At 37.0% G+C, this 25,521-nt stretch overlaps 1 protein-coding gene and 1 long non-coding RNA gene across 2 annotated transcripts; both read left to right on the top strand.

Moving 5' to 3' along the window:
- The first annotated feature begins 1,687 nt into the window (after positions 1 to 1,687).
- Positions 1,688 to 3,689, top strand: mafaa (v-maf avian musculoaponeurotic fibrosarcoma oncogene homolog Aa). The gene has a single exon (XM_046853844.1). The coding sequence runs from the start codon at positions 2,506 to 2,508 to the stop codon at positions 3,502 to 3,504; it is 999 nt and encodes a 332-aa protein (XP_046709800.1). The 5' UTR covers positions 1,688 to 2,505; the 3' UTR covers positions 3,505 to 3,689.
- A 5,447-nt stretch (positions 3,690 to 9,136) lies between these two features.
- On the top strand, positions 9,137 to 14,435 carry LOC124390598. Its single transcript, XR_006926777.1, has 3 exons — positions 9,137 to 9,242; positions 13,955 to 14,035; positions 14,127 to 14,435. It is a non-coding gene; the product is annotated as an uncharacterized LOC124390598 (long non-coding RNA).
- The last annotated feature ends 11,086 nt before the right edge of the window (positions 14,436 to 25,521 follow it).

Genomic DNA, 25,521 nt, shown 5'->3' with positions numbered 1-25,521 from the left:
TCCTCAATTCCACAAAGGACTGATACTTAAATCATAGGCCGATCTGGATTCACAGAAAAGCTGAGATTGCGCAGCCCAGTGGACTTCCAGTATAATGAAACCCTGAGTTAACACAGTAACATAATCCATCAAAATGTATATTCGTATGTTTTCTGGTATAATAACAACCTTATTACATGGATCTATACATTTCTTCATAATAAAAACCTCAAACACTTCCTGATTAAGACGTATGAGTCGGTAGGGCTGCAGTGCGTTGAGCGCGACTTAATTATTTGTCCATCTCGCAGATGAGTCCACGTGCAATTAGAGGTTAATTGCATGAAAGCCTGAGCACTTTAGTGGGAACTCGATCATAATTAACTCATGGGCCTCTTCGCCTCTCCTTCCGGCGGATATTGGGCTTTATTTTATTGTCATTTATAAGCTACATTAAGTTCATCAAGGTGAATGGCTCAAAAGTGAAAAAAAGCATTAGGAGAATGAGAAGATATTAGTAATGGGCTTATGAAAAGATGGTCCATAAGCTCAGCAGTTTAAACAGTAAAATCATGATTGTCACAATAGCAAGTCCAGACTTGTGGATTTTGGGTGGCAAAAGTAAAGGGGCAAGGGGATGTTGTTTTTATTATACAACATGCAGAGAATATCTCATTTCTTCTTTGATGTAAAATGGTCTCAAAGTGAGACTACTGAAATTGCTTGTATTTGATCAAATTGTTTACAATAATCATTTAAACCAACATGAGCTGTGATCGATCTTTCCATAATAAATCATACTCTGCTGACCTTACAATCAGAGATTAAATCAGTTTCCCAGGTTGAGGGTCTGCTTCCTTACTGCAAAAATCTTCTTGGTCATGTTTTTTGTCTCAGGCTGTTTAACACTGCTACATTAGATAGGAAATGGAGAATAATTGCAATGAAATAATGTATTGATGAATTGTGTGCATCGAGTTGTCCTGATGATGTAAAATCAGGATAAACCCCTTAAACCTTATTATTATTAGATTTTTACTTATGGACTTATTGAATAATTTAGAGCACATATTGTGCTTTTGCTTTGGTTATTACTTTAGAAATGTGTTTGTTTGTTTGTTTGTTTTAGTTTTGATATGCAGTGTTACCTTTAGTTATTTATAACCTTTTCGTGTTTGCCAGATAACATTTTAGCATGTTTATCCAATTTGTTTTATTTTGCTTTTTGAAAGCAGTACATTTCTATATTAATTATTTCTGCTAGTTAAAATGCATTAAAACTAACTATTGTTTTCTAAACATTGATTGATTGATTGATTGATTGATTGATTGGTTGAGAAATTATCACATATTTAACTCCACTATGTTGAACTATTTGGTCTGTTATTATATCAGGATATTTTCTGACATCGCTTTGGACATCCTGTCAACACAAACTTCTCACGTTTCTCTTTTTTCTCAAACTAACGCCTCTTCCTTTTGGCCTCCGCTTTAGTGTATGCTAATACACGCAGGTGTCGCTAGGGGGCGTGTCGAAGCTGGTCCTATTGTAAGGAGTGAATACGGAATATGCAAACGAACCTGGCGCTGCGTCTTTCCATTGGTCCGCGGAGGGGCGGGGTTTAAGCATCTGTCTGTATAAATAAACTCATGTGCTTGCTTGCTCTCTGTATAGTCCAGTGGCACAGTGGGAAGTCGGTTGGAGAGAGAGAGAGAGAGAGAGAGAAAGCGCTGGGAAAACAGAATAAGCTGTTAACAGGGATCATATATTTATTAACCTCTACAACAACAACAACAAGAAGTATATCAGAGCCATCCTACTCGGAGCACAAGCTACTCCATGAGCTCAGGATATCTGCTGAAAGACTTTCTGTGTTCTGTCCCATCGGTGGATGTTACTGTGATTAGTTTTTCCTTCATGTGAGTGTTTTCTTGCTCTGTTTCTTACTGACTTTTCCCAAAAGCTCATCATTCCACATACCCGGACTGATCAAGTGGCTGATGGTTCCCTCAAGTTGTCGGTACTGTTGGTGGCTCTTCCACACGAGTGAGGACAACTTTCAGCTCCTTGTCCCTGTATGAGAAGGACTACTTGGCACAGCTGGAGAAAAGGGATAACCGACCGTGCAAAAAAAAAAAGACTCAAACTTTATCCTGTGTTTTTTTTTGGCATTATTAATAATAAGAGCTTCACCTGAAGGACTGGAACAGCAAGACTCAGGACAAGCAAGCTCTGAAGTTCTGAAGGGTCGAGTTCCTATTCGTGCATTTGACCCGAGTGAAGTTGTCAACAAGAGGAGCGAGGAGACGACCTGGCAGGTGGACAACTGAGTTTCCACGTGTGGTGCCTGTCTAGTCCTTCTGCTATAAATAGAAGACGGTAGAAATCTACGCGTTAAAACCAGAAGAACAGCAGCGTCTTTACGGGACAGGGCAGAACATCTCAGGACAGGACAGGGCAGGACAGGGCCTCTCACTCCCACTCGCTTTGGCTCTGAGGCTGCACGTGTCCTCGCATGGACTGACATGGCCACGGACCTCGCCATGAGCGCCGACCTCCCCAACAGCCCCCTGGCCATCGAGTACGTGAATGATTTCGACCTCATGAAGTTTGAGGTTAAAAAGGAGCCCCCCGAGGCCGAGCGTTACTGCCACCGCTTACCCCCAGGTTCCTTGTCCTCCACGCCGATCAGCACGCCGTGCTCGTCCGTGCCTTCCTCGCCGAGCTTCTGCGCACCGAGTCCCGGCGCACAGCCCGTCCAGAACCTCGGAGTAAACAACAACAACAACAACAGCAGCAGCAGCAGCATCAGCAACGGTGGAAACAACAGCGGTAACAGTACTCAAGGCGCCTCGGGCAAACCCCAGCTGGAGGACTTCTACTGGATCCCTAACTACCAGCACCACATCAGCCCGGAGGCGTTGAACTTGACCCCCGAGGACGCGGTCGAGGCGCTGATTGGCAACGCGCACCATCACCACCATCACCACCACCACCAGCCCTACGACACGTTCCGGGGCCAGCAGTACGTCGGCGAGGACCTGACGACCTCCACGAACGGCTACCACCACGCGGCGCACGCGCACCACGCGCACCACCACCACGGCCACCACGGCCACCACGCGCACGCGCGCCTCGAGGACCGCTTCTCGGACGAGCAGCTCGTCAGCATGACCGTGCGCGAGCTGAACCGGCAGCTGCGCGGCTTCAGCAAGGAGGAGGTTATCCGCCTGAAGCAGAAGCGGCGCACGCTGAAGAACCGCGGCTACGCGCAGTCGTGCCGCTACAAGCGCGTCCAGCAGCGGCACATGCTCGAGTCGGAAAAGTGCACGCTGCAGAACCAGGTGGAGCAGCTCAAGCAGGACGTGGCGCGTCTGGCCAAGGAGAGGGACATGTACAAAGAAAAGTACGAGAAGCTCGCAGGCCGGACCTTCAACAGCGGCGGCGGCGGCGGCAGCAACTCCAACCGGGACCCGTCGAACGGCAGTCACGGGAAAACCTCAACAGCGGATTTCTTTATGTGAGAACTGTTTCAGCTCCTTTTTTTTGTTTGTTTTTGTTTTTGTTTTGTTTTATCCCGCACAAACTGATTAATTTTTAATTTTTAATTTAATTTCATTTTTTTTTACTTTCGTTTTTATGAGTGTGAAATTTATTTGATTTTTATTTAGGTAACAGTTCCTGCACAGCAAAATCCCAGATGCTGAATTAACACATGCAATATATATATATATATATATATATATATATATATATATATATATATATATATATATATTGCATGTGTTATAAAATATTTGTCGTAAAAAGGGTACTAAAATGTACCTTTCAGTGTTTATACACACACACACACACACACACACACACACACACACACACACACACACACAGACACAACTTTGGTGTGTGTCCTTTGTATAAAAAAATAACCCCCTTAAATCACCACCATGTCAAACTTTCTAGGGCAAATATGCATATTAAATATACACACAATAAATAAACAAACTTCCCACCTCATCAACTAAAAAAAGGTACATTTTAGTTCTCTGCATTTGTTCACTGAGGGTTTTGCTGTGTGCTTTTTACAGGAAAAAAAAATAAGCCAAGGACTCGCATCATTACATAAGTCTACATATGCAAACATCTTTCCAGCAAACGCACACTCCATACAGTCCGTGCGCGTGACTGTGCGCATTGACCCGCTGTCTGTGCGCGCGCGCAACAGACTCTCAACTCTATAAGTCTTAAAGGTAGTGTGTTTATAAAAAAAAAAGCTAAGACCTCAACTCTTGACCTATCAAACGTGGACTCACCATGCATCACCTCCAGATACAAAACAGCGTGCTTTTGGACTCCTTATCCTATGCCATTTTTTAATATAGAAACATATATAATAAAAAATAAAAAGAAAGAAAAAAGTCTTACATGGTCACACCAGCGGTGTATTGGTGTTGTGGTGTTCTCAGACTTCTGAACAGTCTTAAAGGATCCGACAAGCAGGAGACGTGTGGAACTGAAATGTTATTTATTTATTGTTTTTTTTTTTTTGTCTGGACTAAAGAGGAATTTGCAACACAACGAATGAATGAAAAAAAGGAGGAGGAAGAAAAAAAGCAATACATTGTCGAACCTATTCGACATGTTTGTACTGTTTGTAGTAAATAAATCATGAACCTGAGAAGGAAGAATTGCAGCCTGCATCCACCCTCCAACCCTGCATGCGGGACATGTATGGTCACTAAATCTCTAAACCCTTTCTATCGTTCTCATACACTTGGATGAAAAAAGAAAAAAAAAACAAGCATGGCCCTTAATTAGTCCTGTAATCTTCCTCCTACTCCATCTTCTAAATCTGTCCTGAACAGTGTCTTTTAGACTTTTAGTAAAGATGCACTTATTGGAACACATCCCTCAAAAACTACAAAAATGCAGGAAGGTTTTTACACCGCCGACCCTCATTTTCTTTCTTTTTCTCTTCTTTTCTTTTCCTTTTTTTAATGTTCAATGTAACCAAAAAAACAGTGCCACATACTCTTAACGAACTGAGCCAGACTTATTGACTTATTTATTCTCACTTGTAACTTGTAAATATGTAGAAATCAGTGTGTTTATTTTGAATTTATTCCCCCGAATATTTTTTTTTGCTTGTTATTTATATAAAAAAGAAAGAAAACGCAACGTCTGCAATGTTTGTATGTAAAAGCATGCAAATAGATTAACAAATATTCTTTCTATTGGAAAACAAATGTACAATAATATAAGAGATGAGATGAAATGCGCACTGCACTGGAACAGAAGGAATTGGGGAATATGATGCTGCGATTCATTTCTCTGTGTTCATCGAAGGTGACATCAAATACTGCATAAAACATGCTGCTACATCTTCTCTCTCTCTCTCTCTCTCTCTCTCTGTTTCTCTCTGTTCTCTCTCTCTCTCTCTCTCTCTCTCTCTCCATTTACTCATCAAAGGACTGAATCTGAATGTGCATTTCACTGTGCTTAAAAAGGGAATAGTAATCGAATAGAAAATAATTCGGATTCGATGTGGATTGATTTGAAGTTTTCAAAATATTGCACAAAATTATGCCATTTTTATATTCACCCCGAATGGATTCTGGGTAGATTTTTACCATGTGACTGCTCTAAAATATGCTGCATTCTTTTTTGTTGTTGTTGTTGCTCTTGTTAGACACAATACACTCCTGGTCATTGTTCATAAGCAGAATTGATACATCCATAAACCAGACTAACCAAGACGTGATGGTTATTTCAGAGGATATCTGAAGTGTGCAATAGTTGATCCTCAGCATATTTCTAAAACATCACCCTTCTTGTCTCAGTAGCCTAATTTATCTGCAAAATCCAATGCTATCATCACTATAATACAAAGAGTCCTTAGGATTTTGTTGTTGCTGTAGTTGTGGTTCCAGTGGAGTCAGATCTTCCTCCTGTATATGAGATGTTTTTTGGGGAATGGCACCACACAGTGTGAACGCAGTCTCTCTCTGTACATTACTTTCCTATGGAGCACATGGAGGCTTGAGATGATCTGGACTCAGACATGGGCTGTACGTGTAAAAAAAACCTGTATATACATGATTTCTATATATTTATTCTAGAAACATCTAATGTCCTATACGTGTCAATACGTCCAATCTGAAATGTTTCTGAATGGAATGTTGTTCAGAATCTTGTTTTCATAAAAGTTTAATAAAAACTTGTGTCAAACGCGTTTCTTTGGCTCTTCGATTGGACTAAATATCCCTCTGGAGCACACACATATACATGAATGGATTTACTGCTGGAATGGGAATTCAGTATACTAGTTATTAATAATAAATAATTGTAATGATAAAAATTAAACATAAACATTTATTTATTCAATTTAATATATTTTTTATCACTAAGATAACTGTACCAAAAAAAAAAAACCCACATTGTATATAGTAGACGCATTTTAATATTGGTGTCTTTTATGTTTTTATTTACTGCTTTTTTGTTTTGTTTTATTAATATATATTAATAGCCGTTAATTTAAAAGCGTATATAAAATAATTAAATTAATTGTAACAAAATAAAATAAATTAAATTAAATTAAATAAATGTCGGGAGAAATGACGCGCCCCTATTATTATTATTATTATTATTATTATTATTATTATTATTATTATTATTATTATTATTATTGCGTGTTAATTATTATAATTGACGTTGTTATTGCTTTAATTAACGAATACGCAAAATCAAAGCATAAACGCTTTCTTTATCCATCTCACTCGATTTTTCTGCTTTTCCATCTCTTTCTTTCCATCTCTCTCTCACTCTTTCTGGCTCCTTCTCTCACTCCCTATTCACTCCTCCGTTTTTCAACAATAAGCGGCTCTCACAAAATTAAAGAAATCGCACATATACACAAATTATTAGATAAAAAAAATATCTGATTATATTTTAATAGAAATCTTTGTGAACAAAATAAATCTCAACCCTTCAGCTGATTAATTGACCGAGTCAGACCACCAGGACACCTACAGGTGGTAGAACTACAGCGCTGCTTCATGCGCTCGGCTACAGACGCTGTGATTTATCGCTCTGTTCGGAAATTGATCTATCTGATCGTATCGAGACCCTCATTTATCTCTGAGATCGACCACCCCCCTCCCTCACCTGCTAATCTGTGCCATCTCTCATTTCCGAAAGACTGTAAAAATAAGCAGGTTCATAAGATCCGAACTGGAAATAAACCCCGAAGTAAGACAGCCAAATAAAAATCCTGACGCATTTAATACAGTTGAAAAAAATAAATAAATACAAAAACACCCAGTCATATTAAAGAGATTGTATATAAATAGTGCTTTTTGTAATCTAAGAAATGTGACTATAGATCAGATTCTTTCCAGGATAATCTATGCACATTAGCAGTAACCTCTGACACTTCATCAACACTAAGAGTCGGGTTTGGCTCCGGATTTGGCACAAAAGTGGCTAATGAGCAATTTAAACACTTTCCAAATTCAATCTAATTAACCCACTAAAGTCCATTCTATTGGCTGCACACTTAGGAAACGACATTGCTCATAGTGAAAAGGAATTATGCCATTCTTGTGTACCAAATCTTTTTTCTTTAGAGAATTAAAACTATTTGCATGATTTGCAAATATTGTAAAGTTAAATGCAACAAATACATCCGTCCATCTACTTCCATATCAACTACATCCTTCATAACACTTTTGTCCATCAATGCTTGTGCCAAAAGATTAAAAAAAAAAAAGTTCAAGTTGATGCTCTCAGTTACATTTCTGATCCTATCCATTACATGCATCTATTTGAATGAATGAATCTCCAACATTGAAATTTTGGAAAACAGGCTGTGTAAAAGAGAAGATAAAAGGATGTGCGTAAGCTCCTGGAGAAAAGGGTTTAAGAGGTTGCGTGACCTCCTCTGACCTCCAATAGCCTTTGAGTCCATACAATGTGTCTACTGACCCCTTTTGCAGCTTTTTAACCCACCCCTGTATGAACCAAAGCTGTCAGTGATGAGTATTTAATGACTATGATCAATATGTACATCACATGGCCAAAAGTATGTGGACACCCAATCTAAACATCCTGTACTAGATTTAGTCTCAATTTGCTATTAGAAAAAGCTTCATGCTTTTAAAAAGGCATAGCAATAGATAAAGTGTAGCTGTAGAGATTCATGATCATTTAGTCACAAGAACATAAGTAAGGTTAGGTACTGATGTTGGCTGAGGAGGTCCAGGTTTAATCGGTGTTGCAGTTCATCCTAAAAAAATGCATAGTGGTGATGGGGTCAGGGTTCTGAGCAGGACACTAGCCTTGATAAACTCAATGTAGCTGTGCACTGGGGTATTGTCATGCTTAAACAGATACATGCATTTTAGTTCTTGGGAAATTGTAATGATACTGCATACAAAGACATTCTGTAAAACGTAGGAACAATTTACAAGTATCACATGAGTAAAATGGTTAAGTGTCCACAAATGATTGTGGAAATGCAAATGCATATTTTAAAATGAATTGTCATTTCTTTTGGAGCAGATGCTGCTGGTTTATTAAGAGAACTAACACTGACATTTCAATAAAACCTCTCAGAATAAATGCCCTTTTATATATGTATTAACTAGAAATAATAGCAAGTCTCTTCATAAAAGCCTGCTTCAGGTTACAACTGCGACATTTGTCATTGTTGAACTTGCTGCTACTTTTTGGACCTGCTGTAGATCCTTCTATCTTAACGTTCAATCAGATGTGACACAGCTCGCCTCCTCTCTTCCTTTCTGCTCGTGCTGAGTCAGAGGGTGCGTGCGACACGATCACTTCGATCTCGAAAAGAATCCGACTGAAGAGCACATACACAATTTGGTACAAGTGCATGTATTTACATATATACATTCCCATATTCAGTCTCTATATTATGTTGTGCATATGTATATATATTTTTTTATTTGTATTAAAATTTTATTATATATCACTATGCATCAGTGCTGCAAAGTTCACTTGTCCATAGGCCATGATGTACATTAGTAATTGAATATGCTTATTAATAGGTGACATTTTACCAATGTGTACGCAACGTGATCTTCAGCTGTAGTGTGCACTTGGAAAGAAGAACAAGAGTAAAGGAAGACAGAAGAGTGGAAATCGAGAGAGGCAGAGGAAGAGCTTCTGTGTTCTCTGGCGTCTCGGCTGCACTGCCGATGAGATTCCCCTGTAGTCAGCGTCTCTACGGGCTCGGTTTACGGTAGGAGGCAGACAACACACCCACACAACCACAAAGGATTGACAAGCCTTTCACACACTTGCAGGTTACACAGAGAGTGTGTATGGTTTATGCATTACTCGTGCAATGCGCAACTTAAACACAGTAGATTTTATGATAGTGATTTAAAAAAATGGACGAGAGCAGACCTTAAATGAATGCATAAAAAACATTTGTTTACTAACTTTTTGTAAAAATCATGACAGGCACAAAATTAGTTTAAATACTGATCCTTGATTAGAAAAAAAATGTGTTTGCATTTATTTAAGAAATAAGAAATTTGTATGTGATAGAATTCTCATTGTGTTTGACTTTACAACTAAAAGTAAATATGTTTGTTAAGTAAAGGTAAAAGACAGTCCTATGATATCTATGATACAATCCACAGATACCTATGAGCATGTGTTCGAGAAATAATCTCAAGCATATTAACCAACCTAAAACACTATAGTCATTTAAATGCTTGATATTAAATTGTTTTGAATTATTATTCTTTGGTATTAATGTGTGAAAATGCATTACACACTTCATGCATGAAACACCCTTTTCCCAAAAGTCATTCACTATAGGTTATAAAAAATGCACAGTTCCCTTTTTTCATCCTAAAACATTCATATGTTTAACAGGAAGTTGCATTTCCTGAAGTGCACAGAAAGAAAAAAGCCACAAAGTATAATTTTATTACTCAAACTTTTGATTGAATGCAAATGCCTAATTCAAAGAAATACCTATTTTTTTAATGTAATGCTGAAATGATGATAAAAATACTTAAGATGTTTAATTTAAAATAATAAGATAAAACGCTACATGACACCCGAATCATACAGCTACACTAGGACGATGTGTTCGGAAGTTATAAGAAACACCTAACCCTAACATTACCCTTGGTGTTGTATGAAGTATTATGAATGTGCAAGTGTAAGGCCAGGGTCATTCGAGTCTCATTTTTATCAGCACTGACCAGTGGCTTAAGACTACAGCTGATTAAACAGCTTTACATTCAAGTGTCCATCAGTGAACAGTTGATAACCTCAACAATGATGGAACTATAATAAACGGACATTCAGTGTCACTTAGATGAGGATAAGTTCCCTTTTGAGTCTGTTTCCTCTCACGGTTTCTTTCCAACCTCATCTCAGGGAGTTTTTTCTAACCTTTTGGCTCGGTCATTATGGGTAAATGCACAGGGATTACTTTAAAGCACTAAAATGTATAGTTGCAATCTATTTCTTTTTACAAAGCTGCTTTGGAACAATTGCTAAATGTGCTGTTAAAATCAAAACTGAACTGAATTGACCACTAAGAACATTACAGACATGATATTGAGTACAATTATTATTCCCCTAATCCAGGATTAATTAGTGAGTGGACTGTTATTAGTGGTCAGGGTGAGCTGTGTGCTTTTGCACTCACATAGCCCCTTTGCTGTCCCATGTTGGGAAATAACAGAGTGCTGTAGCAGCTGAACCCCCTAAACAAATCGACAGCTTGATAAATCGCCTATGAAGCTCTATTAACGCTCAAGAGGTATTAATAATTATTTAGTCCGCTTTCAGGATTGAGTGAGTGACCTACAGGGCACACACAACGTGCACTCTCCGAACAGCGGCGAAGTCATTACCGTGGAACGTCTCCTCCCCCCTCAACACACAAACACACACACACACACACACACACACACACACTTGTGCTCAACCAGAGGAGACTCGGCACAGCCCCGATGCGCTGAAGGGAAGAAGGGAAAAAGCAATTTCCCGGTGTTGAGCGGCGGAGCCCGAGCTCTCGCACTGCGCAGCCGGCTGTCACAAACACACCCGCGCGCTGACATGCTCCATGCTGAATAGACAAAGCGAAAACATGCTATCACAGGGGAAAAATGTGCAACCCCAGCGATTTTTCGGGGGGAGGTGGGGGGCCGTTTTAGTTTATTGTTTGCGCGCAGCCTAAAATCAACAAATAAATAAACAAGCAGTCGAACAAACAGCGGCCTAAATGTGGAATTTGAGCTGATTATATGAGTAGCGAGAGGCAGAGCGCTAAAGAGACCCGAATCCTCACACGGGGCACCAATTAGTGTGTGAAAAGGCCTTCTGTCAGTCATCTGCCTCGTCAACAGCAGAACTTCCCCCGTTGCTTTGTTTGTAAACAGCTGCATAAAAAAAAAAAAAATGCCACAATTATTTTTTGCTAAAGCAGTAAAACAAGCTCGGCTGATTTCAGAGACATTTTCATAACACACACCTACACATACACACATGCCAGCAATGGATCTTAAGGCATAAACAATCAGCCATGTAACGTCTGTACAGTATAGTAGTAAAGACAAATACGATGCACTTATAGGAAAATGATCAATACCAGGGAAGTATGAAATTACAAATCTAAATTGTTTTATTCCTCATACACCTTTTAAAATTTTTTTTTTTTTTACCAATTTTCCAGCACTAACCGTTCTATTTATTTAAAAATACATTTATACTTAGAATATGTTTAAACAAAGAAAATTAGTTCCTGTGGTCACTGAGGTAACAGCAGCTCTATGTTATTATAATTATATGTGAATAATATATATCTGTGATGTATTGACTCTAATTACTCTACACCTTTTGGCCAATCAGAATCAAGAATTCAGAATTCAGGAGTAGTGTAGTATATGTGTTGTTCAAAATCTCTCTATCAGCTGTCAGTTCTCGAATTATGACTTAGTGGCTTTGTCCTATACATTTTAGAAAAGTGTATTATTATGGTCATGAGTCAACCCAAGCCAATTAAACAGCTTCAGTTTGCATAGGCAGACTGTCTCTGGAACTGTCCTGGAGTGATGAACACCTTTTCCCCCCAAAATGATTTTTGCTCAGTTAGTGAAAAACTGAGAGCGTCGATCCAGAATATGTGTTCAGCTGGGTTGAGATCTGGTTACAGTGAATGCCAGCGCACACTGTATACTTTCCATTATCTTCATCCCTGTCAGTCTATTTAGTGAACCCTTGGCAAAATAATCCTGGAAAAAAAAACCACTCCTATCAGAAAATGTAGAAATGTTTCCTCACAGGATTTAGGTGATCAGTTAGAAGGACCTTACTGAATTGTATTGCTTTACAGTGATGCCTTCGTTTAAGGAGACATGAATACCCAAATGAAAGCACCAAAGACAAGTGCCTGCACAGCATAACAAAGCTGCACAAATGTTGTGTGAATTGTAAAAAAATTCAGAAATATGCGAAGGTTTGTTCTCTGTCACCAGGTCACCTTTCTGTTTTAGACTGAAAAACCGAGCAGGTGATTTTTTGATGACTCAAGTGGGATTTACTGGAGTGTTTAAGCAGCCGACCTGCACGTGACAGTTCTGTAGTACTTCTTGGTTTTTCAGACATTTTGACCTCCTATAACCTCGACTAATGTCATGTTTTTGCTGACCTATTGAAATCAGTGTGTTCTTCTAGCTTTCACTTCCCTCGTCTGCAGATCTCTGAGAAAAAAAAAAAAAGAATGTTACAGGACACTGGGCTTAGCCGTGTCTAATGTCTAAGGTCTTTGGACTTGTGTTATGTGTTTGTGTATTTACATATTTGTGAAATCTATTGTGAAATAAAAGTAATGCAATTGTTCACATGGAAATTGTTTTTAACTCTTGTACTTCACTAGACCTGGGCAGCATCCCTGTATTTGCATATAAACCATACCACCTGCAAAATGGTATATATTCAAGTTTACATTCTTCAGCTTGTTCACTTCAGTTCAATTCTATTTATTTTTATTTGTATAGCACTTTTGTCTCTGTTTTAAACCTGTATAAAAGAGTGCATAAGTTTATAAGTTTATCCCTAATCAGTAAGCCAGTGGGGACTGTGTTGTGGAATATCTCCCTGAGATAACATGAGAAAGAAACCTTGAGAGGAACCAGACTCAAACAAAAACCCACCCTCATCTGGGGGTGTCCACCAAATGTCCATAGATTACAGGTCCATCATTGTTCAAGTGTGCAGTGATCGGTGCATAAATGCAAAACCTATTATGCAACTTGTGGTCCTGAGCCATTGTAGTAGACTGTTGATATTAATTACAATTTAAATCCATCCTCAAAGTTCTTACATTGCTGAGTATCTTCATGGATCTTTAGGCCGTAGATGTGGAACCATCCCCAGCTGCACAGAGTGAGAGAGAACTCCATCCAGAGGTAGGATGAGTTGGGAGATTTGAAGAGAAGAAAAGGACAGGAACACTGGTCATTGGTACCTCAGAAGCATTTTTAACGAGAGAGAGAGAGAGAGAGAGAGAGAGAGAGAGAGAGAGAGAGAGAGAGAGAGAGAGAGAGAGAGAGAGAGAGAGAGAGAGAGAGAGAGAGAGAGAGAGAGAGAGAAGGAAAGCTAAGGAATGACCAAAAGAGAGAAATTCTCATTGTTTTGTAAATGTTTAGGACAGTATACACTGTGATCAGGGTGTAAATACTAAGTGGATCTCTAGTCTTGAGGCAGCACAGTTAATAGTATGATGGTTCACATTTACAGAATGCTTAGTTTAATCTTGAGCTTGGGCTACTGCCTTTGTCGAGTTTAACATGTTTTCTCTGTTCCAGACAGTTTCGTCTGTTTTTTCAGGATTGTTACCACCTCTGAAACCACGCTAGTAGGTGATTAGGCTAAGATATATTGACAGTAGTTGTAAATGAGTGCATGTATGCATTTATGTTCCAGGCTGGATGTCTTCATGCCTCCCATCCAGTGTTCCCAGGATAGGCTCTGGATTCATTGAAAAAACTAACACAGTGACTGAAAGTGAGTGAGGGAGCAAGTCAATAGACTAACAAATAACACAGATTCATACACAAACCGCTCACTTCTCTCCCGCTCTACTCCTTTTTTCCAGTGCCATTTTTCTCCAGACTTGGCAGAAGAATAAAGCTACAGCAGCGTTCACACTCGGAAACAGCCGGTGGGCCGGAGAACAGAATAGATTACAATTACAGACATTTAGTAGAGATATTGGCAAAGAGTTGAACTTGGCTCTCTGAGTCTTTTGGGATTTAAACTCAATTCTTTTTGACAAGAATAAAGAAAACCTTTAACCCATTTGAAGTCCTGATCATTGGAAACTAAATGCTTTGGCATATTTTTGCTATTTATTTTTTACTGTATTAACACCATCATGTGTTTGCTTCAAAAACCTGAAATAAAAGACATTTCATTTTTTTTCTCTCTTTAACATTTGTCATATGAATAAGCCAACTTTGTTAGAGCAGATTTAAAGACAGAAAAAGTCTTTAGTGAAGTCTTTTTATCTTTGTGTTAAATACAAAGAGTCAATATGATGTTCAACAGCTAAATCTCATCCACTATTTTGAGTTAAAAACAAGTCCTCTGAGTTAATGTCATTTTTCTCCAAAACTGTATGATATACTCACCTTAAAAGTTACTTTTGTGTATATTTATTATAAATGTTAACATTGACTGACTGATGAAATCCTTAAAATACGGTGGTATCAAAAAGTTTCTAAACTAATGGTGCTAACTGGTGCTAATGTGAACACTTTACCATGTCTGTCATTTCATTATGTTCTGCAAGTTAGAACACAGAGCAATTGTAAAAACTGAGCAAAGCTGACACAGAGACATTTGACATACGGCGATGCTGCAATCAATCGTTTGTTTTGTTTTGAGTGGCACGCGTGCTGGAAGACGATGGGAGATCAGGAAGACCTTCAATGAGCTGAACCATGAAAATGTTCAAAACCATTCAGCAACTTGTGCATCAGAATTGTTGGTGTCAATATACATTTATACACAAAGTATGGTGAGGTGTCCACAAACTTTGGTCCATATAGTGTCCATTCACGCACTTATTCTTAGGGCAAACTATGTAGAACATTAAATCTACTGGCTTGTATGGAGAAAGGAGGAAATCAGTCATACTTTGAGGAAATCTGTCAATCATATCTATTATTATTATATAAGTGATAAATACAAAGATCTTCTGTTTACCATGTATTTATAGTAAACAGAAATTTAGTTTATAATTTATTTATGTTCTGACATAATTTTCCCAATCATTGTTTTATTAGAAAGATATTAGTGTTTTTTCCCCCTGAACAATCTACTGATCAAAATCTATTTTTTGTTTTTACAAAAAAATTAAATTTTATTTATTTTGTTTGTTCAGTTTGTCAAATGAATTCAGTTTCTTTCAGCACTGTCACAAATTAGCTTTACTGAAACCCAGATATTAAAGTTTCAATTTATCTCCAATGAGCAAACTGGAAGTGAAGAGAGGAAAAAACATGAGAAGATCCAGGCTCGAATGGGAACCCATCCTCTTCTGGGTGACACTGGATAGTGCTGAAGCATCATTTCTTGTCTCTAATCATATACTATTGAGTCAGGCAGTGCTAACTGTGTTAAAATGAACTTCACAATGAAGTTAGGGTTTGTTCGAGTTGAAATTTTAAGTAATTAAACTGAAGTAATCAAATGTGCAGTGATTGTTCAGTAAACTTCTCGGAAATTGAGGTTTTTAGGCTATCTAAGAAAGAGCATCTACTGCTATCTTTAAACAGTTGCTTCCTATTATCCAGTAAATGGACTGTGGTCTGGCAAGCACTAATATTGTGGGGTTTTTAACTGCGTTTTTTTCTTTACCTCATTATTTTTAATTCTCTTTTTTGTAAATAATTTTTTCTAATAGAATTACAGTCTCTAGGTGACTGAACTGACTCGTTCAAGCTAAATAATACAGATATATATTTTTAGTAAAAAGTAAGGCGACATTTTGAATCTCAGACAGAACTTGGTCACAGTGTTGGTCTGAGGATTAAGGCAGCACAACCCCCCCTTCAGCCAACAAGATGAAAGAGACCATGGCTCTTAACTGCTTTTTATCGCCTATGACAGATTCATGGTGCTTCAGGGAAAATGCAGACTTACACACCATTCAGTGTGATTTACTAAAGTCAGTATCTAGACCGGACCTTTCTCATCTCTCTCTTATTCCCTTCGCTCACTCATCTCTCGCTCACTCTTTCTGTCAACACATATTTTTCTCGCAATCTGCTCTCACTTACCCTGCCTGTTTCTCGCACACTCTTATTTCTCCGCACTACTTTTTTGGCACATCTGGAACACTTCAGACTTGGCAGAAGAATAAAACATTTGATTCTTAAAAAAAAAAAATTGCATTTAGATGACAGCTGTTACAACATTTCTGTCGAATTAGATCTGGTTCTTTGGAAGGTTTTATTTAACTTTTTTCCTGTGAAATTTCCGTAATTGCTGTGGATTCTAGATTGTGTTTGGCCAAGAGGTTTGGATTAAGTTTCTATGTTTTGCCATTTGTTTACGTTTTAAATAAATTGATACAAATTGGGGTTCTTCTGTGTTCTCAAAGTTTCCTCCAATCACTTTAAAAAATGTTGAAGGTGGACTAACTATGTGTAATTACCAGGATTAAGAATGAAGATGTCATGTTTTTCTGTCATATGTAAAAAAGAATGTTTAAGTTGGAAAGCTGCTAAAGAATAAAAGTAATCAAACTAATTAAGAACATACTGTTATTGAAAAATTATGCATTCCATCCTGTTTTGTGTTTGTTGTTCCTTTCCATTACACATAGTGTTGTTATTATTAAACAAAACTTTTCCCACACTTTTTGTTGAAAGACAGGTCTCCCAGTTTTTTTTATATGTCCTAGTTTTCTTCACTCATGTTACACTTGACAGCCTAATGAACGTTGAGGTGAAGGAAAACACAGAATAAAAGTTTTGTGTTAAGAGTGCACACTCAGCTTAGTGCCTGGGAAAAGGGTGGAGAGAAGAGTCCCAAAATGTGGTATGTAGAGTTACTGAAAAAGACAGAAGACTGGTTGTGGGGACTGGAAGAGGCGTGTTAGCGCTGGCAGCTGGTTAGCACAAAGGCATGAGCTGGAGAAAGGGAGAGGCTGACAAATCATCTGTCTCGTCTCACATTGTGGTTGGTATGTCTTGTGGTGAGAGGCATTGGCAGTATGAGGTCATGCATATTGGAGATCGCTGCATTTTCCTGCATCTCTTATTCCCATACTGCATCACTGAGTGGTGTTGTGATAAATTATGACACCCTAGCTGTCTTGCGATTTCCTGTTGTGGTGACCCCGATTTAAGCCATAAACATTTTTGGAGCAACCACCCGTACATGCCCTTGGTTTATTTAAACCCATTGCTTATTTTTCCTTAAATTCTTACCCTCTGTTTTCTGGCTTTCCTCCTCCCAATCCCTTAGCTCATTCTTACTCAAGTCAAGTTTGTTATGGACTTTACGAAAAGTTACTTTTCTCCCAATCTTGCTGTATGATTCCTATGCTTAGGTTGAAATATTGTTTAGACTGTCGAAGGTGTAATTTTTTAACAATGGCAGCACCCCTAAAACTAATGAACAGTATCAGGCTGTGCATTTCACACCTAGGCTTCAGCAGTGTCCGACCTGAATCAATCCACCTCTTAATACCATCATTATGACACCACATATATAAAAACCATCAATAGTTTACATAAATGCACGATAACAGAGTGCTGCATCACAGACAGGAATCTCATGCAGTGAGAATCAATGGCATTAGTAAAGCAAGAAACACAATAAACACAGTACAACAAGTTTCCTTTCACTGCCGCCACAGCTGCACTGCTTGTATTAGTATCATCTCTAGCAGAAGTATCAATATTAACCTCATAAAATGACAAAAATACAGTGCATGCTCCATGTATTTTTAAGTACTTTTTGAGTTCTTTGGGGATGGAAACCCAGTGGATTATGGTTCTCCTGTTGATTTGAAATGAAGCCAATTTTTTTTATTTTAGTGCAAATTGTATGGGAAAGAAAACGCAAAAAAATAAATTGTTCATTAAAAACACTACTGTTTTGATGGACCTTTTCCATGATATCTAGCTTTTTTTTTAAAATCTGTCTTGAAACTGTATTTGTAAGTGTATCTGCAACCAAATTATTTTCTTCTCCTTTATCAGCCATTGTGGAATAAAAATCAGCTAATACATCCACACAGATATATTTAAGCTTGTGCAGTTTGTTACAGATGTTTTTGGATTGTTTGGAATAGTGCCCTCTCTGACTATTCTATCAAAGGATATAGAAATGCTGACATTATTGTATGCCTGCTGGATGGCCCAGATGTTGTCAACTTGAACTCTGACTGGTTAAAACAACAGCTTCATTGCAATATATTTTAACCCCCCCAATGTTTATTCTAAAGGTCTCAAGTCAGATTTCTTAGACCGTGGCAACACATGATGGCTAAAATTTGATTGCATAGAAACTCTAACATAAACATACACTATTGAAAACAGTTTACAATTTAATCCATATTCTTGGAAACAATATATTAAAGTGTATTAAGAGTTTCCATGCATTTCATACAGATTGATTCAAGATTCAAGCATTTCTAATCATATATACAGGTAACAGCCTGTTACACCATAAAATTAAATTCTTACTCTATGAATCCTCCAAGCAGCTTATGACATAAATTAAGAATCCAAGGAAAAGAAAGACACAATATATCATTTACAAATGTATCTTTGTGAATATAATTAAACCGGTAAACCTTTGCCAATTCCTCACAATCATTAAATCTTTGTAAAATCTATTTACACATCAATCCACACATACTAAATGTCAGTTGGCTAAGAGTTATGAATATGACACTCCAAAAAAAACCTTACATGTACATGTTTTTAGTCATTTAGTGGCAAAACGGGAGCTATAATCACACTGAACACTTTGCGTCCATAAATGCACAGCTGATGTACCTCACCAAAAAGCTCCAGTTTTGTCTCATATGTCCAAAAGACATTTTCCCAGATCTATTGTGAATATTCAATGTTTATTTAAACAAATTTAAATCAAAACGCATAACTATATTCCAATTATTTATCATTTTTATAAGGGGTACCAACAAATTTGTCCATGTCTCTAGTTATGTGTCATAGCAAATTATACATAAGCATAATCAATTGTGTTTGTAATCAGCCCTTAGTTGTTTAGATGTCAGCAACCCTCCTGTTCCCACATGTCATCATCACAGCAGAGAAGATACTCTCTCTCTTTGCTGGTAATCACTTCCTTTGTATCGAGGCAATCTGTAAGTAGAAGAGGGTGGATAGCACTTTTCTCAAAGGGCATTACACTACATTGTAAAGTAGCATGATCAGCAGCTTGGAAAGAATGCGATTAGCTGTGTTTTGGAGAAAACCGAAACATGTTGCCAAACAGTAATCCCACCACTATACCTTCTTAATGAAGACTCAAAAAAACAGGTGCCCAATAGTGGACAAAATATTTGTAATAGTACAACCCCCCTGCTTAAATATTACTCCAGGAAAAAATGCTCACTTTTGAATGGACCCAAATATCAAAGGTATAAAAAAAAGAAATGTTTATGAGAACTATTTAAAACATTTTTTATGCCATTTAATGCTTTTTCCTGCATATCATACCTTTGTAAGGAGAATATTTTCTACTGTTATATACACACAAACACTGAGAAAGTCCTTAATAAAACTGTGGGGATACACATGTGATTTCAAGGATAACATATTTATGTATTCACTTCAGTAAGTAAGAAGGAACAACATGATTTTCTGAAATGTAATGAAGCAAGGATATTACACTTTAAAATGTAGTCATGTAAAAAAAAAAAAAAAAAGAAAATCTTCCAAAATCAAAATATCAGAATTTTGATAAAGTACCAATAGTTGAAAAAGTAAATTTATTTAGTGACTGTCCACTCAATACAAAATGAACAAGTTTCTCATTCATCCAGCCCTATTCATAAACCATCATTGTCAACATCTTGACTTTAGTTTTAAGAGAAGTTCTAAGGAGCAGTTGTGGTGGAGTTTACATAGCAATGGTAAATGACTGAGATTTGGATGGTGCAGTGGGCAGACCAAAAGTCAACACCCATTGCTCTCACAACATTTCAGCCCTAAAAGGACACAATGTGGGAATGTGAGACACGATGTGGGAAGAGCTAGCAGAGAATGCTAAGAAAAATAGGAAAAGCAGGAATTTATCAGGCCTGTCATAGGGAATTCCCCAGGAACCCTCGGATTTTGGCCCGGGGACAGGTTGCCTTAAGGTCTTGATGAGCCAAATAAATCTCCACTGTCCCAGTGGAAGTTCTGTGTAGAGAAGTAAGGGTGGTGAATTTTGTCTTCTTTTGTCAGGCGTTATTATTAATATGTCAGAAGTTTAAAAGAAGAGTAAATACAATTTTTTACCATTATCTATTCTTAATCAAAGCGCAGACATTCATGATGGGATTTTGAGTAGCTCTGTTTGGACATCATAGAAGTTTTACTGACAAGGAAGCCACAAATAAACATTATAAAAATAAAGCAGAGTAATACATGTTTTGTAATTTTGGTAATGATTTATGGTTGGTGACTAAGAAATAATAAATGGATAAATATATGACGGATGACTGTAGGGAGAGGTGATGTGTTACAAATAGAACATCAGGTCTTGGTCCGTTGTCCTCTGACACCTGTTCTGGACAATGGATGGGCTGCTAAAGCAAGGCCGCAGAGGTGATGGTGCTCCAAACATACTTTCACCCATGGGATAAAGCACTTGCTGTTAGTTTGTGTATGTGTGGGCGTATTAGGTGAGGTAAATGGTGCAGATGTGGATTTGTGGAGGTTGACCTTTTTGGATACTATTTTAGGGGAACAATTGGTGGAATATCAAGCCCCAAATGTTGTGTGGTTTGATTTATCATTAAACTTAACCTACAAAATATACGATATATTTTGCAGTATTGTACAGGTGTTCCTAGTAAATTGGATGGGAAATATATACATATATTACCCTCCTCTAAAGCTGAGAAAGCACACCCATAAAGATGTAGATTATTTAGATGGTGCAGTGATGGAAATTTTCTAAAGTAGGTATGAGACAGGTCAGGCAAATGATTAATTATTTCTTATATATGCTCAGGTATGTGTGTGTGTGTGTGTGTGTGTGTGTGTGTGTGTGTGTGTGTGTGTGTGTGTGTGTGTGAGAGGGGGTAAGAAAGTGAGCGAGAGATGGGTGTAAGTGTACTGAGGCACCCTGTTAAAACACCCAGTCAGGGGTCTAAAGCATGAAATTCTAATATGATGTGTAGTTTATCTTTAGCACTCCACCAGACCTGAGCAAAAGCCTTCTGGCATGGTATAACACACACACACACACACACACACACACACACACACACACACACACACACATGCACACACACATGCACACACACCTACACATTTGGAATTCCTTCTCACGGTGTCAACCAAATATGGGGTGTAAATATGAGAGAACATTAATGTGTATGAATTAATTTAGAAAAAAATAAATTAGAGAAAGTGAGGAAGGAATGAAAAAAATTAGGTGGGAAAATTTTTTATGAGATTTTATATTTTAGTAATTGCATATCTAACCTTCTGTGTGGATATAGGAGAAGATGTGTGTATGTTCAACTGTTGCAAAAACAAAAACACTGAGAGAAAGAAAGAAATACTGAGGTAAATGTAAAAAATCTGCCAATCACTTGCCATTGTTTATTTATTTTAAGAGTTTGTACACATTTTCATCCTCTACGTAAAAAATATGGGACTAAAAGACAGAATTAGAGGAGTCTATTAATGAATTCTTCATGCCTTCCTTTTCTGTTCATGCCATTTGGTTCATCCTGTCTGTCTGCTCTCATTCATGTTATTGCAAATCAAACCTGACACATGCAAATAGGACTCTTTGTCTCCACTACAATGACACAACCATCTCACTATTACTATTCCTCATATAGAAAATAATAACAGACTCTAAACAACATAGAACTTGTAATGTGTGCCTGTAATAAACATTGAACATTCGCGCATGTTCATCTAACTTATATAAGTCTGTTACGCTCAGTTCTCTTTTACAATCATACTTGAGTTCATTCTGCATTTGCACGCAGCAATTTACATTGTCATTGCCATGCGTCATTACATTCCATAGAATTCTTACTTTCCTTTTTCACGTCTAAATATATTTGGACTATTTTAACTATCACTTTATTATTATTTTATATATTTTCTCATATTTTCTTTTCTTTTCTCATATTTTCTCTTTTTTTATATTTATAGTGCCTTTTATTTAATGCATTTTCCAGGCAAATTAACAGGTTTACATTACATCGCTAACTAACTACATTACATCACTAATTATGTTTGTGACAAATAAAAAATCTTAAATCTTAAGTCTTATATGGGCAAGTGATAGCATAGTGCTTAAGGCTTTGGACTTGAATATATCATGAGTTTAAATCTCAACCAAATCAAGCTGCCACTCCTGGGCCCCTGTGCAAGGCCCTTAACCTTATAGATGTTCAGTTGTATAAATAAGAAAAAATTGAAGTCACTCTGTTTTTGAATATATAATCTTAACTCCGAGAATGCCTTTTTCCCCTCTTTTAAATCCTTCCTGTTATTTGCAAATTTACTCTTCTCTCTTAACTGAATAAACACTGACTAAGCCAGATTCATCTGTAATTCCTTATAGGTTAATTTTTGCCACATGTTATGTCATGACACATTGAATTAATATAATTTTTTTTCTCCCCACATTCTGCTTTCTCATGCACAAAGACATTTAACTCAATTAATTAAAAGAAATGTCAGGAGGCAAATTCATTTTGCTGGAGCGATCGGGGGATCTGCAGCTCGATAGTTGACCCTTTTATCTGCAGAATCCTTTTTATTCAGTCAAATCCAATCCCTGGGGTGAACAGATGTGGACATATTTAACTCATCATGCAAGTAAAATGATGCACATAAATCCCTGTCAGCACATCTGACCAGTCATTAGTATTAATTACAGACTCTTAAAGGAATCCACAAACGCTCGTTTTGCTATCATACGCCCTAATAAAGTGTGACACCAAGGTCAATGGTGTCTTAACCGTACATGACAGAGAGCAAATATTCTCCATCAAATAACCATGACAGCTTTTATGACCCATTATCTGATTAAGCATATTCTGATATAGATATCTCATTACATTCATGTGTAGTAGTAGTGCATCTTAGATAATAAGATTATTACAGTTTCCTTTTACAGCTAAATCACTGTGTATATGAAATAATTACAGCCAGTACAGGGTATTAATAGTGTAGTCTGTGTGAAAAATGTGCACACATTATGCATAGACATTTCAAGATTGTGCTTATGATTACAGGACTGTGTATTCTATCAGCCACTGCACCCCATCATTTCATATGATTGTTTGGCACATATGATCCACATTTACTAGTAATTAATGCTTGCATATAGCCTCACGTTTCACTTTATCACATGTTGGTTGTCCCTGCTTGTTGTCTTTTTTTATGCTCAGTTTTGTATTATTTTTTGTTTGGTTTGTTTGAACTATATAAAAAAATCGGCACTTGCAAATACACAATACAAAGAACCACAAGATATTTCCATTATTGTGTTTCCATTCCATTATCTCGCTACACTTGCTATTATCCAGCACTTTCCTTACAGGCAAAATGCAGTTTTCCTATTGTAATGGGAATTATCTTTGTCATTTGTAGTTTTTCCTTCATGCAATTGCTACTTAGGACAATGTTTTGTATACACTCTTGGGCACAAAATGGACGATTATTAAGCTTGTAATGGTCGAAACGAACTATTTGTCAGAAAATGGGCCTGAAATAAACAAATGCAGTTCTTAGGCTCTCTATTTGCTCATTTTTGTTTTGCTACAGTGAACTATTTAAAGAAAAATTGGAGGAAATTTACTTGATAATGATAAAAATTTTTATGATGTATAATTCAACACAAATTTTCAACCTAATATTTAAACTCCTCACCAAATGTTTGAAGCCTTGAACATTGTATGGAACAACAATTGTCTGCAAACTAAAACATTTACATAAATCGAAAGAAAAATATTCAATTTCTCTATTTGTTTAATACAAATATATTTACAATTGCAAATATTCCTAAGCAACGATTTGTTGATAAGCTTTTCGAAGTTGAATACGTTTACATTTAAGCATTTCTTCTTCCCAGGAATTGAACTATGTTTTCATTACATCTGGTTTTGAAGTAGAAATGATTGATTGTTTGTAATTCACCTCTTTCATGTCTATTATGCCCACATTATTAACACACATCTTTTACCTTAATTTGAGTCTTTTCAGTCACTGCTGATGGATGGTGTGTTATAGAGGTGTCAGTAAAGTCAGCTTAATTTATTTAGCCCATGAAATGTATGTGAAAACTAGTGGGTCATTTCACTAAGTGTATTTATCTGACACGACTGTCATCAATCATGTACTCAACTTTCTAACATTCTGTGTCATTTTACTTACTGTTATAATCCACCTAAGCCAAGTCCTAAACGCATTTAAGATAAAGAGTTTGGCAAAAATTTACCTCTGTTTTGATGCATTCCGTTCTTAAAGAAAAATGAGCTGACTTTGTAAATTAGAATAACAAGTATATTAAGTCATTTAAAAATATTGATAATAGGCTACATGCAACCTGATATAATGAGGCAAGTTTAAGCAGACAAGTGTGAAGAGGTTGGATTTTATTCAGCTTATTATAAATGAGCACAAATACTAACTTTATCCCTAACCTGATCCAGCATACATTTTGTACCTATCCTGTCTTCACCTCAATATTCTTTCTTGCTTTGTGTGCTTGCTCTATCTTGTGTTTGTGATTCTTTCCATCCAAGCCATATATATTAAATGGTTGCGATAACATCACAAAGTCATTAGCCACGGTGGTCATGGAACGATGAACTATCTTTGACATGTTAACAATGATACAGTACATCAATAAGTCATGCCAGTAAAGAAATAAATATACCGTATGACCATAGTGTAATTGTGAAGCTGTCAGAAAATAGACTTCATAGATGAAAGGCAAAAAACAACAACATTCAAACGGCATACTAGACACCAGACAATTGTTTTAAACTTATGACCTCAATTTACATTCTTAATCTGTATATCCGTCTTTCTTTTCATTTCCTTATCATTATTTTAAAGAGTTAAAGGCTTCACGCAGGCCAAGGAGAAACAATTAAATATATAATAGTGAGAAATATTGTAATCTTTTGAAGCTAAAAAAAAAAATGAAAGGCACGTTTAAAGTAATTACATAAAAAAATATGCCATGCATTTATTTAAACGTTCTGATGATTAATAAAATAAAATTAAATAACAATGTAAATGAAATGCTGTACATTT

Source organism: Silurus meridionalis, chromosome 1 (assembly GCF_014805685.1).
Source record: "Silurus meridionalis isolate SWU-2019-XX chromosome 1, ASM1480568v1, whole genome shotgun sequence".
In the NCBI taxonomy this organism is placed as follows: domain Eukaryota; kingdom Metazoa; phylum Chordata; class Actinopteri; order Siluriformes; family Siluridae; genus Silurus; species Silurus meridionalis.
The sequence above is the reverse complement of the archived record's forward strand: the minus strand, read 5'-3'. Positions and strand labels throughout refer to the sequence as shown.

What these genes read in the sequence shown, in the direction of transcription:
- mafaa (XM_046853844.1), top strand. Translation starts at nt 2,506, where the DNA reads ATGGCCACGGACCTCGCCATGAGCGCCGACCTCCCCAACAGCCCCCTG.